The 15,713-nt window shown below is 37.0% G+C and overlaps 1 protein-coding gene across 1 annotated transcript; it reads right to left on the bottom strand.

Annotated features, from left to right (window-relative positions):
• Positions 1-326: 326 nt before the first annotated feature.
• On the bottom strand, positions 327-13,302 carry LOC139734785 (galactose-3-O-sulfotransferase 2-like). The gene is made up of 2 exons (XM_071645577.1): positions 13,196-13,302; positions 327-3,893 (listed from the first exon to the last, which is right to left on the bottom strand). The coding sequence occupies exons 1-2, from the start codon at positions 13,208-13,210 to the stop codon at positions 2,772-2,774; spliced, it is 1,137 nt and encodes a 378-aa protein (XP_071501678.1). The 5' UTR covers positions 13,211-13,302; the 3' UTR covers positions 327-2,771.
• Positions 13,303-15,713: the final 2,411 nt, after the last annotated feature.

Below are 15,713 nucleotides of genomic sequence, written 5' to 3'. Positions count from 1 at the left end.
GATTTAACGACAACTTACTCTATAATGAAAGTACAGTAAACTTCTGTGCTGCTGTGCTGGCAGTAATTCACTGCAATTTCACAGTTATCTACCGCAAAATGAGAGTACAGTAAATTACTGTGCAGCTATATGTTGCCAGTAAAACCTGTCTAATTTCTTCATTTTTTTTTCATCATACGTCATGAACGGCTTCAATGTCCCAAGGACATACTGTTTAAAATCATCGTCACTCATTTTTCACAATATAGATAATCAACAAAATAAAGTACAGCATACAAGACTGTTATGGTAATAAGATAAAATCATAATGACATCACATTGCTAAAACATCAAAAGAAATCCTTATGTTCTAATATTTTTCTTTTCAAAGAACGCAATTCATTCTGTAAATCTTATTTGAAAAATGTTTACCTTAATCTCGAGTGATTAACATATGAAAATAAAAACATGTGGAATTTAAAGAACTTTTTCACACAAACTGTTCAAGTGGTAGAGAATTGCACAAAATTTTGTATCCAGTGTCACACACTAAATGTCACTCTCAGGTAAACATATACAGGTAACACAATTAACTGTAAATAAATCCGTAACGTCACTGAGAAACTAGATAAACTTACCATGTGTGATGAAGATTCACAAAAGTATGAATACCAGTTTTGTTCTTGTTCTTATTTTTATTACATAACATGCTTTCTAACAAACTACTGCTGTATATTCTAGGCTTTTGATGTATTTCATCGGTACATGAACATGCCGTTATGTTCATGGTTTCCGAAATAGCATGAGACACATATTGGTCGTGTGGATTTGCTATTTTATGTACTGAGTAAATGTTCATGGTCTACATAAATACTGGCCGATGATTGGTCAGCATGTTACCACATGACTGCCAAAGCGAAGATAGAACTCGTTTTACTGCAGGCAGGGACCTTCATACGTGATATAATGGTAGAATTTGTCTGGCCGCGACGGGGCTGGAATGAAACTATTATATAGTAGACCATGAAATATTATTGCCTTGTCTATTGTTGAAATACGACACTTATGATATCACACTTGAGATAGCACTTGGCTACCGGAAGGATGTCAAGTGTTTCTTTCCACCTATTTAAAGGTCAATATCTGTATAATAGTACTGGTAGTACAAACTTTGTTTCTGCCTTGACAATACTGAGATCCATGGCAAGATCAAGCTTGAACGAACCGTCTTTCAATCACACTATCCTTCTGAATAATATAATATATAAGTCAACACTCTTTCCATAATGAAATATAGAGCGAATACACACGGTAGCACATATCAAAGTGAAAATGACGTGGAGAAATAGAAATATACATAAACAAAACCAATCATTATTTTTCAAAATAAGATGCAATAGTGTTTGACCTACAGCGATGGTTTCAATATTTCTGTGGATACATGCTGATCGCATCATCAGTGAAGAGCTATTCCAGAGACGGGGCTGCAGAAATAAGCATTTTTTTTTCCCGAGAGTGGGGATTGTTCTTCAATGGACTGTAGGATTACAAGAACGGGTATATTTCTGCTGGAACATTATTTTGAGACACGGTTATATGCAAATACTATTCATTCTCTTAGTTCTGGCAAGTGAAAACCTTTAAGAACTGAACATAGTATATAACTCTGAGCCCATTCCAGGCTGTAGGGGGAAAAGGACATTTCTCTCTTTAGTTGCTATCGTTCTTTTTTTTTTAATGGTAGGAATAATGCATTTTGTATACTGTAACCATGAAGTGAAAAACTTAAAACTAAGAAAAAATCTTTGGTTACGCTGTTTTCACTTCAGTGGAAAGACCAAGGATTATTAATCACGCGACGTCCCTTGCTCGAGCTCCCCTCACTCCGGTAGTTCTGCGTCTACAGGCAAGTTACTTTATCTCATTGGCAAATCATTGATTGGGGACTGAAAACAGTCGAAACCATGGTTGCTAACTTTAAAGGGATGGTGTAATATTGGCAGGGATAAGGATGGAGCTTTAAACTTTTTGCACGGCACTGAGAAACTTCTAATGATATTTCACAGAACATCATACCATACTAGTAGGAATTCAAAGTTTGTTAGATGGAAATGGCTGAGATATCCAAAAACAAATTAAAACAAATAGATCCTAATAAGAGGTGGATCCCATCTTTTATTAGTATCGTTTGTTTTAGATATCTCAGCCATTACAAAACCAATCATCATCAAATAAACATTGGATTCTTCTTTGAATTACGTACTCTTTCATATTTCATAAGAGATTTGTCATCATCTCACAAAAAAGTTAGAAACTAGAACCAGGTCTCAACAAAAACTACACCATCCCTTAAAGCATTCAATGCCTCTTTAAATAGCGGTCACAGTAGCAAGCTGTAAAGCTCCTTGACGAGAACGATAGAGACAACGCTATTAGGATAAAAATTGTGATCTGCACATGCGTGAGGCAACTCTTTCCATTGTTCAACCCTAGATACTGCGTCGTCTAAGCATTTGCGTCGCAGATCTATAGCTCGCCAATACAGATAAATCAACGAAACACTCATAACGAAAACACAAAACTGGGAGTACTGCTATTAAAGCTGCCATACCAGCCAAACAACTCTGGCGGTTATAGCGGGTCACTGTTGATATTGCTGTTGGGCATTTGGGCACTTTAACCAACTGTTGTAATTTCAATACCTCAAGAACCTCCTATCACAGAAGTCAGCCATTCATTTATACCAATGCAATGTTCCCATGGTAGCAAATTCAGTTGGCAACAAGTGCGGATCATGATTTTTGGCTTTGGCGATTGACTATAGTTTCAGTGCTCGGAAACACGAGGTATTGGCACCACTCTGACTGGTTGACCACGTGAGGTCTGAAAACTTTGTTCATTTTGACGACAGTGGTCAGGCCACAGTTTTCATAATGGGCTTGTAGGAGGTCTCGGAAGTATTGCAAGTCCTGATGGAAACGTGGACCATACTCGGTAACTTTCCGCCAAAGTGTTCTATTGAAGTGCTCGTATAAAAGAACATCCGCGGAGTTCCATTCTCGAATCCGTCTTCGCTGATCTTCCGAAAGATCTGAGGTGTTGACGCGTGCGTTCGTCTTGATGTACATGATATCACTGAAGTCAAGATTTAGCAATCTTTTCAGGAGAATCAGAGACTCGTCCAGGTACTCAGTTATCAGGACTAGATCAACAGTGTTGTCCAACGTACTCAGCGTGTCTTCAATGAGTTGTTTGTCAGTGTGCAGTGACTTTGAGCTGAGGTCGTACCACATACCATTCCTTGTGTAGTATTTGCACTGGCCTATGTGCTTCCTTTTCCAATTGTAGAGGGGATCCGCGAGGAACTCCTCTACCTTGGCCGAGTCGCTCTCACCCCCGTACTTCTTTGCGCACCCGAAGAACGAGAAGGCGGATTCCCACTGCTTGCTGGGCTCGCGAAGCACCGTGATATACCTGGTGTCCTTCTTCATGAGACGATTCATGAAGTCCAGGTTCGGCAAGAGACGGACGTGCGTCGTTAGGACATCGTAGTCTCGGTAATTGTCGTAGTCACCGATTTTCACACCCACCGGGGGCAAAACCTGACTCACGTCTTTCGGAATACGCTGCCGGAAGTGGCCATGTTTCGTGTCGCCTTTGAAGAGGAGAAAAGACAGATTGTTTGCTAGACCGTAGCGATTCAGAACGTTGGCCACGGTAGTGCTACCGGTCTTGTGCGTCTTGACGTAGACCACGGGGCGAGGAATTGGTCGCACCACCTTCAGCCGTGGAATGCCCGCCTTCAGGAGACCTCCAGCCACCCCAACCTGTATACTGGTGGAACTCTCCAGGACTTGGAGGTAGGCGATGGTCCCAAGCATGCACACAGCTATAAGCACCTTGATGGAGTTCAGCTGCAATGTGGGGAAACACAGAAACACAGTTAATAGAATTTTATTTTTAAGAATGGTAACGAAATGGCATAGCAATTAATGGATTTTCAACGTGAGCGTCATGCCTAACTTTTACTTTAGTCGAAAAGATCTCCTGACTGAACTCTAACAAACTTTTATAAGATATGAAGTCTCATGGAGTAGAGTATGATGATAGTTTTACAGTCATCATGCATAACATTTCTTGCGTTGCAAAATATATTTGATTTTGTGTCTTTCTTTCTTTCTTTCTTTCTTTCTTTCTTTCTTTCTTTCTTTCTTTTGGCAACGCCTATGGCTTGTGAACTGAAAACTTAAACTGTCTAGTAGTCTGTCAAATGTTGTACTAGCATAAAACTAGTCCTGCATGTTAGTCCAACACGACAGACTATCAAAAATGTTAGTCCAGACAGGCACCGTCTACACAAGCATTTTTGGAGTCCAGAACCTCATTTAAGTTTTGGGTGTGAATGTATGTCATTTTTTTTTTCTCGCTGTCACTGTACCTGCATAATCGCTTTAATGCGTGATGGCTGTCCCCCATTTTCTATTCTTTTATATACCATTGTACACCCTCTACAATTCCCCCTGTATTACACACTTGCTGGGACCCATCTTCCTATTATTGTAATATAAGTCGAAGTTGATGTCCCTGTCTTGTCTGTTAGTATGTCTTTTTCTCTGCCTTTGTCCTTGTCCTTGTCCTTACCTCGGTTCTAAATTTCATTTCAAGTCAATTCATGGTTTATTCAAGCATCTTCGCAGCTGAGTAGTTGAATTGCGATAATTGTATATACATAGTAAAATGACATAAGAATAGTATACATATGATTTCAACAATTGAAACACAACATATGATACATGGATTATACTTTTCAAATATTTTGTTTTGAATATAGAATCTAATGAATTTATATTGCAAAACATCATCATACCTGAAATTTTGAATGATAATCCCTTATGACTGCGTCACAAAATAAAAAATGAATAAACTCAGCATTCTGAACCAGCTATGAGAACATAATAATGAACCCAATTAAAGAATGCTAATAACCTCCTCATGCATTGTACCCAATCACCTATTTAAAATGTTCAAAATATAATCTGCAGAAATGTTTTGAAATAATTTTTGCATTGTAGACAAAACAAACAAGGTGAACGTGCAGAGGGACCAAAAAAAAAAAAAAACAATCTTGAGACTAACTCCCATACTTTTTTCTATTTTACTATACGATACTGCATATTGTTGAACGAAGAGATGTGCCCCAAGCATTTTTTTTTAATTTGATCGCATGTTACTTGTGCTAATATGTTTTTTATATCTGCTGGAAATAAATGTCATTGATCTCTGATGAAAAAGAATACCTGAAATGTGTTTTAATTGTCAATTACGTAGATAGATTATAAATCATTACTCGAGAAAAATATGTTCGTGAATTTGAAACATTTCATGATGAACAGACATTGTACGATATCACTGAATATAATATGTGTATTAATTCTACAGTGCTGTAATGAATATAAATACATACATGATTGTACACATGTACCTGTGTAAATGGAAAGCTGGAGTTTATCTACATAGATACACTCTTAAAATATCCGAGTCAGAACTGACCCGGAACTGGGTCCATTGGGGTCATACACCGTTCCGGGTCAGAAATGACAAGGAATGGGGTCAGATATGACCCATTCAGAGTCATGAGTTGGGTCAGGGTGACCCCATTCGGGGTCTTCATGACCAAATTCCAAGTCATTTTTTACCCGGAACAGTGTGTGACCCCAACGGACCCAGATATAGCGGTAGCGATAGGCTTAAACTAAACATGGCGGGGTTGCAACACGTACAGATATGCCCCCCCCCCCCCCTGCAAGATTAGATGTCTGTAGATGCAAGGAATATCATGAATATTGTGCCAACTTTTAAACTTCGAGGTGGTGGAGACATTCAATAGGCTTAAGACAGTTTAGTATTCCACTGATCTAGACGTAGCGTCTTCTTTTTCGATCCTTTATCTTGTTACCAGGCTTTTGGTAGTATAGTGGAATACAATAATCTCGTACCTTTATGATAAAGAAGGGGAGAGAGAGAGAGAGAGAGAGATGAATCACAAGTATATCATCCGTTTGTGCGTGTGTGATAGTAATGAGTAAGTAGGTACGGATTATTTTTTGTAATCTTGATAATAAAACACTTTCTGCTTGTCAGAATAACTAGCCGGTACATCAGTTTAAATCTCACTTCTCCTATATCATATTTCCTTCTTTTTTCAGGATTCTGTTTACTGCCGAATTCAGGCAGATGAGAGGAGATGGAAATTATATTTTGCTGGTATTCGATAATCACCTTAAAGTTAGTAATTCGACCCTACTCTGGTGGATGAAAAAAAAAGTGCAGTAATTCAATTCTGTGCTGTCACCTTGATGATTGAACATTTCTGCTGGTAAACTGTAACAACTTCTCTGAGAATATTCTCGTCTGAAAAACCCCCATTTGGAATGAACGTTTTTGAGGTCATGGGGATTGAAGACATCATTCATCCACAATATTGGCAAATATCATACCGACAACAAAGTAAAAGGAAGATAATGAATATACACAGTGCAGCGTAGTAATGGGTATATGGGTGCGGTCATGTATCTGCGTCTGTGCGCAGACCAGCGAGTACACAGTGTATTTTGCGAGCATGAATGTGTGTGTGTGTGTGTGTGCGCGCGCGTGTGGGGGGGGGGGGTTGTTCAGAGAAGGTCGAGGTATGTCATGGTGTTTCCCTTTAAAGAGAAAGTTACCTCAAATATACGTGGGTATTCTGTGGATTCAGGAATGATAGAAGTGCATAAAAATTGATCGTCTCCAACAAGTACCTGTGTGAAAAGTCATCAGGTTTTTGTTTTTTGTTTTTGTTTTTCAATTTTAGAAAATGCCACCTATTGCTGAGAAAAAAAATAGAGACTTCACTTTCTCGTGTATTTGTCTTATAACTTGCAAGTCGAAATTCGTTCTCGTTAAATCATTTCTTTTAAATAGGCCTGCAGTGCAATAAATGCTAGGCTTTCAAACACATACACCCACTTATACAAAATGATCAAGTTGTTTAATATTAACATGCAATCATATTAGGTTGTCGTATAGTTATCCAGATAATGTATGTTGTGTGGTTAAGAAGTTGAAAGTATACGGTTGTAGTGTACCCGTTTTATCAATCTTTTTAGCAATAATATAAGTCTATATAGCTTCATGATTCTCTCCAAAAACACCATAAATCACACAAAATTGTTAATGATAACGCTTAATACGTTGAAGTTTCCACAAAACGGAATAACATTTTATTTATCATCACTATTTTTGTGGCATTGTGTGTGTCCGACACAACCATGACAACCAATAATAATAATGTACATTGTGCTCTACACGAGAGGCCTAAAACTCTCAAGTTTGTATAGTTATGTGGACTACAGCGATAAGTGTTAAGTGCTGTTGACAATTATGCTTTATCATATAAGAGCAAACAAATGCTATTGCTATACACACAATTTTGGATAAATAATATGGTACTTGCATACGTTTACTTAGTGATCCACGTCTACGAAATGCTGTTGTTGTTGTTGTTGTTGTTTATAGATCACTTTGTTCCTTTGCTTTATTAACTTTTAATGTCATTCTTGCAAAGTACTCTTGCAAAGTATCCACCCGTCCTATACCCCGTACAAACACTTTGTATATTTCTGACTCGAAATTCATTACTTCTTTACTTTGTTTATGCATCGGTCGCCTTTTGTTCGATGGAAATAAGTAAAAAATACAGGAAATATTATGTAGCTGGCATTTTCATCCTACAGGGTCTATTATTCGCTGGAAACGCTGAAAATAGGATCCTATTCATTACAGCCGGACTGGAAACATTCTGCGGCAAACTGGTCCCACTTTTATTGTGAGCTTGTATAAAGGAATTACGTAACCGCGATGCTTAAACAGCTTATCAAAACGATTTGTACAAAAGATCCAAGATTGTTATTCCCCATAAAAAAATCAGACAAACAAACAAATGAAAAAAAGACCGCCCTGAGCTTTTGGGAGCACGTCTGACCTCAATACCTAGTTGTTGTCACAAAGCGTTTCTTGAAGGTATCATCATTGGCGCATTAAGGTAAATATGAAGGGTTTGTTTGCAAAAACCGATAAGTCCATTTTTGAAGATTTTGATGTGCGATCTCTGTCATAAAGTACAAAATAATACCTTTGAAATGATATCTTGGTCACTACATAATATAAAGGTATATTTTTGAAGTTATGGTCAAAAGAATCAAAAATTTTCTTATTATTCTCTTTATTTTTCTTGACCTTTAATCGCAAATATCTCCATTTGGCAAATATGGACTTATCGGTTTTTGCAAACAAACTCTTCATATTTCATCTAGCCCCATATCGTATTTGTGATACATGTAATAGAAATATTCAAATACTGTAGTATACATAGATGTATATGGAATCGGACACGAGCTAGGAAATCTTGTTACAGCAATTATCCCCAAGGACAATTACCCCCCCCCCCCCCCCAGCTAAATATTGGTTAGTGATATAAGGTTAGAGTAAAGATTAGGGTTAGGATTAGAGTTAGGGTTAGAGTTTGGGTAAGGGTTAGGATTAGATTCATGATAAGAATTGTAGGGTTGGGGGTATTTGCACGAGACCTTTGTCGATGTTTGTAGGAACTAGGAAACATGAAGCTATATAGAGTAATATTGGTCACAGTTGTTGATGCCATACGATGACGTGGGAAGAATGCAGTACGATGGAGATTTTGCAAAGGGGAAATTTATCATAGTTGCTGAGTTTTTGATGAAAAGGTTGTATATTGTATAAAGCCGTGATGTCATATTATTCAATCTTATTTACATGTTAGAAAACTGTCACTAACATTACCGCCGCAAAAATGCACAAAAAGTTCAGAAGCATTACTTCAAGCAAAAAATAAAAGTACATAATTACTCATTTTTCTCGGATTTTAAAGGTATAATTTACCATTTAAAGTACAGATGAAAAAAAAAAACCAGCATTAGTGCTTCAAAATAGTTCTAGAATGTGAATTAGGGATATAAACAACCAATGTAAAAATTTGAATCGGTATAAGAGATGTTAAGTATTGTCAAAAAAAGAGAAAAGAAAATGTGAACAATAGTTATAATAAAAATGTTGCCAGACTAAACCGTCTACAGTAATGGTTTATTGAGAAAAACAGTGAGATCTCCTTATATTTTAGGCTTCATTACAAGCATTTTATATGGTAGGATTTTTTGTGATACAAGTGACCTACACATAATATACATCAATGTGATATCTTAAACATTTTAAAAATCACTACTCCCAAACGTAAATAGGACCTTTAAAGTTTGAATGACATCTTACCTTATAGTGTTGTCTTTATTGACCGAATTTTCTCATCCACTTCATGACGGATATGATATATAGTTGTGCAAACTTCATTTTTTGCTCATGTCACACATTGTGTTGCCATGGTAACAGCATACAAACTAATTGTTAGTTGAGTTAACTCCCTCAGTGTTAGCTTGGGGTATCAATCACATTGAATGATAGTTTTAGTTTTGATTTAGACACACGCATCATTTTCTATGTTTATGATGATGAGGATGATAGTTTGCGAGGTCAAGGTTTAGGGTTGGGGTCGGGTGGTATTCCAGTAATCTGCTATACTAATTTTGAAGTTGTATTCTATCACCTTTTGAAACTAGTGAATGTTTGAATTCAATTATAAGTGTATCATTGTATATGTATTTCACAAGGCGTGCTCTAGGCCATGGAGTCAATGGTTGGATGATAATATCGGAATCTTATTGTGTTTTCTTACGTTTTGATTAATTTGAAGTTTGATGTGGGCCATGGCGTTATTCTTCTTTTAGCTTTGAATGAATGTAAAATGTTTTTCTAAGGGGTATATGTGGGTTCACATGCCGACGGGCAATAGTAAATGTCTTTACTTTTGTGTGCCCTGACGCTCACGTTGACTTTATTTGTTTTATTGTCATTTTGTGTAACATGTACAGTACAATGTATTCCTTTGTAATGTTCATTCTGGTTTTTGTTTCATGTTTGTAATGTGTATGATATGTATCCTATATCTTTACCTGGTCGAATAAATATAACGATTCCTGCTTTTCATAAACCGTTTATCACACAGAGCTAAAGAAGAAAGCGAACAGGAAAAGAAGAAAATACAGTTTCAGAATAGTCAGACATTAATAACAAGTCAGTTGCGAAGAGTTACCCAGTGCTAGCAAATGCATCGAAGTTGTGCTTGATAGTCACTTTACGTGGTCACTTCAAATAGAAGAAATTAAGAAAAAGGGTTTTAAAATGTTTTATTGATCCACTACTAAAACGTGTTTCCAAATGCTCACCCCCCCCCCCCCCCCCCCTTGGTACGCGGTTAGTCAGCCGTTACATGGCTGTACGATGAGTTAGCCACAGCTAGATTATTGTATAGTGCGATTTGGATAAAAGGTCATTTAACCCAACTTGCGAGGCTTCAGACCTTACTAAATAGGCTTCTTCCATTGACTCTTGCTAGAGGCATTGATGGTCGTTACATTAGCGAAGCACTACAGTTTCACATAGCACCATGGAAGTTAAATTACTGATAAAATGATGAGAAATTAAGGCATTGTCAATCATTTTATAAATTGCTTCTTAATTCTGTCCCCAACCCATTGTTTCATACAGTTTATAATTAAATCTAAATTTTCGTTTCACTCGTTATCTCCGTTATGATAATGCTACAAAATATGTTCTCTCCAGACCAAGCACAGTTTAAGAAATAGTACATCATACTCAAATTCTAAACTCCCTGTAAGTTGTTGGGTAATAAGAGAAATTAAAGATTGTTTATGGCAAAGATTCCGAAAATGTTTAATGATCGCAATAATCTATGATTATTCAAATTTGTTCTTACAGACAAGTTAGTCTAATTCTATTCGGAGTATTTCATCATTACCTGTTCAAGATACACCGGTGCAGCGTTTCTCAAGCAATAAAAAGATAGCAAAAGAATCCTCAGATTTACGCGTTTACAACTTGAATACCTGAATATAAATAAAACCCAAGTCCAAATTTGGAAATCGTCTTTGGAGACCCTTTACGAAGACATGAAAAGGTAGATAACCAGTTTTTTTTTTTCTTTATGGGACTTGGGTCGTTTTTATATTCAAATATTCCATTCTATTGATTCTAAACCTCGGTAGTTCCCTCGGCAGTGGGGTGTAACAGACCAGTGTGAACGACGTTTAGCAATAAACCTGACAACAGAATGTTGTACTCTCTGCAAGTTTCCTGACTTGTGCATCGGGCAAACCATATACAAGAGACTTTTGCAAAAAGTTGATGCGAGACTTCACAAGGTTACTGTTTGAACAAGTCCCTGGGTTGTCCTTTTGTTCCTTGTAATCCCGTCCCTCCCTCAATTCTTCGAGATTAATAAGAGCCTTCAATGTTCCCAAATGATATTCTTTTTGCCTCGGCAACAGGGAACGGACAGGTTGGTAATCCGCCTTTGCGAAAGCGTTCAAGCGGTACACGCATCCCCTTTCCATGGTCAATTACATGACTGTGTTATCGAACAATGCAAAATATCGATCAGACGTAAGGTATGAATAGAGTGTGCTGATGAGTTGGCAATATCCTTTACACCATTAAAGTATAAACTAGGACACCAGTGTGGCGTCAGCGAAAGTCAAAATCTAGTGAGCTCAACCGTAATGGCTACGTGCATCTTCATACAAGTTTTAAAGAAAAACTATTGTACACAACTACGTTGGAAGGAAAGTGAATGGACAAAAAACAACATACAAGCAAGCTCGATACAGAAAAAGAACAAAATATTCTTAAAAGAAACTCTCATCTTTTGATCAGAGTTACTTTCTGGTTATCATAGCACAAATAAACAAGAATATAGGCCACGAATGCAGGTACTCAAGGTTTTCTGCATTTTCGAAGCCTGGTGGAACCTGGTGTATCAGGTTCCCATGTAATAGGGGACGGGATATAATTACTCGAATGTACACAATCTGTATCAGATAGGAAATCATTATCAAAGGAATTAGTCATTGTGTATCACGTGAAACCAGCTGCTTTACATCCCACAAGGCAGCAAAACAGTAGAAGGATAATTAGTACATATATATATATATATATATATATATATATGTACATATACTCTCAACCAAAAAAGTAAGTTCCCCCTAGAATGTTTGGATATATCTCAAAAAGTATTTTACCGATTTTCATAATTCAAACTGGAATGGATACTGATAACATGAATGGCATATCATTACCACCAGATATCATTATTGGTGTAAACAATTGCTAAAATTTGTGTATCATTATTAGTATTAAAAAAAAGTTTTTTGGTTGAGTGTATATGTAAACATATATATATATATATATATATATATATATATATATATAATATATTTATAACTTATAATTTATAACTTATATTTGATTATATATATGTATCCTACTTATTCACCCAAACCTCTTACCTATAGCTGCCTTTAATCGAACCTTATCACTTCTCAATGAAGGACTACATTGTTGTTATGCATCATATCCCATTCTACACCCCCATCCCCGGTGTTCGGGTAGTTTTAAGGGAATTCGTGCCAAAAGTTAATTTTGTCATTGTTCTCCAAACCATGCATGCAGGAACTTCTTTTCACTATGTTACATTCGGGCATTTCTACAACGAACGTTGATTGTACCGTCAGTCTGTGACAGATTCAAGTACACGACTTTATTATTACTTACCATAGCACACAGTATAGTTTATAAGTCATCTGCCCTGCAGCCATCCACTATCATAAATTCAGGAAAGAATACTTGCTCTTGTTTACCAGACTTTATCATAGTTAGGTAAATCTTGTTGAAAACATTCCGGAAAGAGCGTTTGGTCTTCTTATATTCGTCATCATAATTACCACTGGACCAAACAACTATTTTGTGCAATGCTAGAGAAGTATTAATGAAGATGATATCACTCAAATGATTAAACGCCGATGAAAATTATGGCCAGGTGAAAATAAACCTAAAATGTGACTCCATGATCGATATAACTTATTCCTTAGTGAACGAAGTCAATCAAACGCTCTATGAGTCATGTCCATTGCAGTCGGACCAGGCATGTTTATTATGAAAGTTGTATAATTTCGATGATTCGAGCACTTCTTAATAGTAATCATGTCTGATGTGCAAGTCATAGATCTACTCTTACCTGAGATAACTCCATACTGTTGGATGTGATGTCAGAGTCGGGCCATGAAACAAGGAAGGTAGAGATCGGAATTTTATCAGCGAAACTCAACGAAAATTATGCCTTCCAGGTAGCAGTGCTTAGGCGATGTGTACACCTCAGTGGTCGATGATGAAGTAAGTTTGATCTATCGCGGATACTCCAGCGCGCTCCTGTCCTATCATGGCTGAAAGAACGCGGCGCATTGACGGAACAACAAGCACTTTTCTAAGTTGGCACGGAGATTTTTGCCTGTAAACGACGCCTTGAAAATATCCTGCACACAACATATGTTGGTTAAAGGGCTTTTGTGGTAATGGGAGTATAGTATATAGCTGTTCACGGCTTAGCGAATTAGTATATTCAGGGAGTGAAAGTGATCCAGGACATGCGTTCACTCGTTTGACTTATATGTTTGCTTCTTCCTTCTCTCTCCCTCTCTCTCTCTCTCTCTCTCTCTCTCTCTCCTCTGTATCCCTTTCGTATCGCTTAACTTGCCGCGGAACAATCGCAAATCGGATTAACAAAATTTAGAAAGACAACGTTTTTGGAGAGGCAATCCTATTTTGTGTATCAAATCATGTCAGAAAAAAAAAAAACACTCGGCAAAAAGTTATAATCACATTGTATGCATCACGCCAACAAAGAGTTTCTGCATGAGATCTATACCCGAAGAATATCACTTCATTCTAGTAAACTAGTATGTACCAAAAAATCGCATCACGTAATGTCTACAGTGTATAGGTTAAAACCATTGGCAAATTAAAGGTCCTGTTTACCATTGACAGCAGTGATTTAAAAATGTTCAAGATATCACATTCGATGCATATGTGTAGGTCAGTTGTATCACAAAACATCCTACCATGAAAAAAAATTGCAATAAAGCCTAAGATATAAGGAGACATCACCATCTTTCTCATTAAACCATAACTGTAGACGGTTTAGTCTGGAAATGTTTTTAGTTCAGCTATTGGTCACATTTTGTATATTTAACAATACTTAATAAGAATTATACTTGTTCAAATTTTAACATAAGTTGTTTCTATCCTTAACTCAAACTTAGGAACTATTTTGAAGCGCTAATGTTGGGTTTTTGTTTCATCTGCAAATGGTAAATGATGCCTTTAATATTGATGTGACTATCAATCTGTCTTCTCCATCTTGCCATAAACAGGCAATTCCTAAAGGTCACACAATCTATCATGTACGAGATAGAGGGATGTTATAGTATTGGTTGAGGTGAAAATTCAGCTTTTATTTTGCGAGATACTTAAATGGTACCCTTATGAAGTATTAAAAAGCATACAATACAAAGGGGAATTCAAAGTTTATTTGATGAGAATCGTTTATGAAATGACTGAGCTATCCCCCCCCCCCCAAAAAAAAGAGGAAAACAAAGCAATCCTTATAAAAAGTGGGTCCCACCTTTTATTAGGATCGCTTTGTTTTGGATATGTCAGCCATTTCAAAACCAATTTTCACTACAAAACCTTTGAATTCCTCTTAGAATCATAATTATGTTTCTTTCATCTGCCTTGAGGGGTTTCTCATTATATCAACAACAACAACAAAATCATCATCAAAAAAGTTAGAAACCTCAAGCCCACTCTCAACCGAAACTATACCATCCCTTTGATATTGATATGTTTTCATACAAAATTATCGAGAAGGGAGTTTGTATACGCTGTGTGATCATGAGGAAGTCGCGAAGCAGCCTGGAATCATTGTATTATTATTATTTACTTTACTTTATCATTTTTGTTTATTTCGGCCATTCAACATACAAAACAAGCGGAAATAGAATTCAAAACACAAAATCGTAATCCTCATGTAATACGACTTTCTGTTTGTATTCTATGTCCACTTGTTTTGTATGTTGTATTGCCGAAATAGATAATGATAGCTGATTCTGGAGATGCATGCACTGGTTGGGGAGGAAGGCCTCGAGCCTCGGTCATGTGGGTGATTATGTTTGCCTTGTCCTCCCCTGGCAACCAGTGATATGCACCTGGAATATCACCACTATTTTTATATCATAATATAATGTAAAGAATGTGGTGATTCCAGGTGCATGTCACCGGTTGCCAGGGGATCAAAAGGCAAACATAATCACAGAGGCTCGAGGCCTTCCTCCCCAACCAGAGCATGCACCCAAAATCAGCTATATCAATGTCAAACAGCTACAAACACTTTATCAAATAATACACTATTACACAAAAAAACGCTGCATTCAAAAACAACTACAAGTACAACTATCACTGAATATGGCCGTTGCCCCAGCCTGACCTGATGGTGTTAGTTCATCCAGCGAAACTGGTAATTTGATATTTTATTTCAAAGAAAAAGCAAACAAACAAATGTATTACTATAGTACCACGGCAACACGTTGCCCAACGATGATCAGATAATGTTCCTCTCATTTAAAATGACTATCCTTACCAAAATATCAATGCAGAGACCCAACCAATGGAGAGAGCAAAACACTGGTAATATATGTATT

Source organism: Diadema antillarum, unplaced genomic scaffold (genome assembly GCF_040938485.1).
Source record: "Diadema antillarum isolate AM-2024a unplaced genomic scaffold, OU_Dant_1.0 seq00000547_RagTag, whole genome shotgun sequence".
NCBI lineage: Eukaryota > Metazoa > Echinodermata > Echinoidea > Diadematoida > Diadematidae > Diadema > Diadema antillarum.
This window is presented reverse-complemented; position numbering and strand designations above follow the sequence as displayed.